The 4,045-nt window shown below is 41.5% G+C and overlaps 1 protein-coding gene across 1 annotated transcript; it reads right to left on the minus strand.

The window, feature by feature from the left end:
• Window positions 1-483: 483 nt before the first annotated feature.
• On the minus strand, window positions 484-3,058 carry LOC114446573 (bromodomain testis-specific protein-like). The gene is made up of 9 exons (XM_028422225.1): window positions 3,052-3,058; window positions 2,851-2,972; window positions 2,134-2,526; window positions 1,915-2,043; window positions 1,511-1,708; window positions 1,266-1,432; window positions 936-1,222; window positions 695-808; window positions 484-605 (listed from the first exon to the last, which is right to left on the minus strand). The coding sequence occupies exons 1-9, from the start codon at window positions 3,056-3,058 to the stop codon at window positions 484-486; spliced, it is 1,539 nt and encodes a 512-aa protein (XP_028278026.1).
• Between the last annotated feature and the right edge of the window lie 987 nt (window positions 3,059-4,045).

Below are 4,045 nucleotides of genomic sequence, written 5' to 3' on the forward strand. Positions count from 1 at the left end.
CAGTTTTATTAAGGTCAGCCTTCACAGTCCTCCTGAGTGGCAGGTTTCATCACTGAGCTGAAGAAAACTTTGAATTTGCAAATATATTACATGGCTTCAGCACAACAAGAATAAAGTAATAATTATTGTCTATGAGACTGCAGAAATTCTGTGTTGTAAGACACACATCTAATAAACAATCACCATCAGTTGTGTGACTATAGCAAAACCAGTTTAGTCTATGCATTTTGACATACTTTTATTTTTATGTGTCTTAACACTGTGTCCAACATACTCTATGCCCACAACAGTAAAACACTCTCTCCATCAAATGATCTGTAGACTCAATAAACAAACAGAAAACATTTCATGAAAAAGTAAAAGTTTAGAAAAGTTTAATATTTTATGTTTAACCTGAACTCCAGGCTGTGCGATGCAGCAGAAAGACAAATAGGAGGAAAGAAGAGGTTAAAACAAAGCAGAGGGGAAAGCTGTGGACAGCAGCTAAGCTGATTCAGAACTGCTATCAGAACCGCAGGAACGGCTGCTGCTGCTGCTGGATGATGTGCTGCTGCAATCACTGAGGCATGGCGGGCGGCTGGGTTCAGTGGAAGGCAAAACTTTAGCTGTAAGAAAAATACAGGAAGTATTTTTTTTAAAACAACCCTGAGTGTCAGAGCGATAGCATAATTGTTATACTGCTAAACAAGTTTACCGCGTGGCTTTTTCTTCTTTATTAAATGCTGCCGTTTGCTGACAACCTGAGATTTCCCAGCACTGTGTAGTTTCCCAGCTTGCATTCCTCCTGAGGGATTCTCCTGTTTTTCTTCTGAAAGAGAATGAGCATGCAGTTTCATTGTGAGGAGAAGCTTTCATTTTAGCTGAATCTAATAAAAAGAAAGCTGTATTTGCTGACAGAGGACAGCTTTAGCGAAGCAGGACTGAGCTGTACTTACTGCCTCCCTTTGTGTTGACTTTCCCTAGGCACGCTGCAACAAACCTCTGCAGGGCTCTCAGTGTGGAAGTCTTGAGTGTTTCAAAGTCAACTTCAATAATTTCTGGTATAGAATCTTGCGTAGAAGACTCACTGGTGTGAATGATCTTCACCACCTTGCCCATTTTGTCACCAGGCAGCTTGCTGATGTCCAGTTTCAGCTGATTCATCTCCTCGTAAGTCACTGATTTTGATGGGACGTCATCATCCACACATTTTATGTGTGCTTTGTTGCTGTGTTGTCCTTGCCTACACATAACATAGCAAACAAAGCAACAAATTTGATCGTAACAACATGATCAACACTATTTGCACTGATGATAAAATAAAGTATTCATACTTCAGTTGAGCAAGATATCGGCCTTGTAGTCTTTTTCTCTTTTTCAGCTTCTCTTTCTTCTTTGATTTCATCAGGGACTCTTGGGTAAATTTCTTCAGCTGGTCATGGACAACTTTGAGCTGAAGACACAGGACTTCATCAACTGATCCACTTCTCAAACACCAATGACATCGTTTGCGTCTTGCCAGAATACGTACCTGTTTCTCTAGATCAGCCAGCTGCATTTTCACCCCTTCTGATGTACTCTCTCCCTCTGAGGAACTTTCACTTTCAGAACTTGCAGAAGTTGACAGACGTCCATATGCACTTCCCTTTCCTTTCACAACTTGCTGACGAGATACTGAACGACCCTCTGGTTCCAGGGAAAGCTTCATGTAACGGGCCTCGAAAATTTCCTGTTAATAAAGACACAAAGCAATTATGAGGCAGCAGTATTTATCCTAATGCTATAATTGTTGCTTTTTACTAGGAAATAATACAACTGCACTAAACTGTTAAACTAACGACAACCAAGACAGTAAAAGAATAGGGAAATGGGAACAGGGCGACTCTACATTTGACTTTTCCTTACTCACTGACAGAATAACAAATAAAACTCTACCTGAAGTTTTCTTGCCGAGTAGGCCACCTCATGTGAAGGAGGATTGTATCGGTAACAGTTGGAGAACATTAGTCGGACATCCGCCGCGAACTCCTTTGCATTTGCATATTCTCCTTTATCCAGTTTTTTCTGAGGAAAGAACACATTGTATCCTGAAAACCTGTACTGAAGTCCTGGCCTACACTGAAACAATGCTTTGTTAAATCAGCACCAACTCACCCTGATGGTGCTCAGGTCCATGGGCTGCTTGATGATGTCATGGTAGTCGTGCAAATTCATAGCAACTGCATCTACTGGGGTACGAAAGGGCCACGAGTATGCCTGGTGCCTCTTTGACAGCAGCTCCTTCAGGATGTCATTGCAGGACCTGAGCTCCTTGGAAAGTCTGACCTTCTTGTCCTCAAATGCAGGGAAGTCTTTCTTAGGAGGTTTGATTTGCCTTCCGCTTTTCCTCTGAGAGACTAATGTGCAAGGTACTGAAAGCTCCTGAGCAGGAGAACGCTCCTGAGCAGTGGAAAGCTCCTGAGCAGGGGAACGCACCTGAGCAGGGGAAAGCTCCCTGCTGGTGGTATTGGTTTCAGGGTATGCTTCCCTCTTCAAACTTGTTTTAATCTGAATATTGAGAAAGCAGTAGGACAGAAATATCAATTAGCCACACATTCTGACCATTTTTACAGACAGACCATCACAGATTATTATTAATGGTTATTTCATTAAAATACCTAAAGTCTGTCACCTAGAGCATTTCTTTTGCAGCAGGAAATATAGATATCTATATGTGTTTTCACACACACGCACACACACACACACATATATATATCTGTCCTAGAATAAATTCAGCAAAATCTACTACTGAGTTCAACAACATTTGTATATGATGGTAAACCCTAGTCAGATTCAGCATGTATATACTTGTCAAACCATTTGAGTGCTCACTGTTGAATCAGTTGGTCCAGAGAGCTCGACAGGTGGGTTGAGCTGAGGCACATCAGGAGGAATGACTGTCACCGTCTGCTGGAGAACACCTTCCGACATCAGGGATCTCTGGTTGAATGGACCTGCGTCACAGGAAGTGTGAAGAGAATACATGCACAAGAACATTGAGTATCACAAAGAAAGCTCCCTCTCCCAATTTACACTCCATTTTACACCTACATTTAAAAAAAAAAAAAAAAAAAATTTTACAGATTCACAAAAAGTACTAGTACTAATAATTCTCTATTGAAACCCTAGGGATTATTATTATTTTTCCCCCCTTTTCCCCCCCTAAGATCGCCTTTTTGCCCAAAAACTCACCAGACTTTGTAGAAAAATTCATTTGGCTGAAAAACGTTGAAATTTGCTGACTTTTGCTATGTCAACAATACGTTGCCATGTCAACGGTTCACTGATATCATCAACGGAATCAAAGACAAAAAAACGCATCCAAAACTCTTTGAAAAGTGTTACGTGTGGCGGGGGCGTGGCCTCAAAGTTGACCATTACAAAGAAACTCTGTATTTTCTGCAGTACAACCAACACACTTCATGCAATGTGGACAAAATCTTACAGTACCGCTATGGACCCGAGTCTGAACAGATATAGGATGATACGGTCATAACGCCACCTACTGGCAACAGGAACTTTCTCTTGTAAACGTGATTGTTGTGCGTCTCTGGAAATTAGAGGAGAGGAGAGCATAGGAGACGAGAGGAGAGGAGACGAGAGCATAGGAGAGGAGACAGCGATGGCCCCGTGGATCGTAAGGTGCGCGAGGGCCCGCAATGCTGCTTGCAGCTTTAATTAAAACTGCGACAGGGAGGATTAATTTAATATGAATTCAGTCTGCTTTGTAGCTTTATTTTAGTGTCACTCTGGATTATTAGTACTATCACACATTTGACTGTTTTCTATGTTTCTATTTTTATCATATTGTACCGTAGACGTCGCTAGCCCTATCCAAAGCCCCCCCCCCGTTAATTTGCGGCAATATTTTATGTATTATTATTATCTTGATTATTTCGGAGTTGACCACGTCGTATACGACATGAGAGCATATGTCTTACAAAGTCGCTCATACATTAGGAAAGTAATAGCTAGAGACGTTCTGTTTCTTTCCTCGAAAAGAGGACACTTCAGGCATGTCTGTGTG

Source organism: Parambassis ranga, chromosome 14 (genome assembly GCF_900634625.1).
Source record: "Parambassis ranga chromosome 14, fParRan2.1, whole genome shotgun sequence".
NCBI classification, from domain to species: domain Eukaryota; kingdom Metazoa; phylum Chordata; class Actinopteri; family Ambassidae; genus Parambassis; species Parambassis ranga.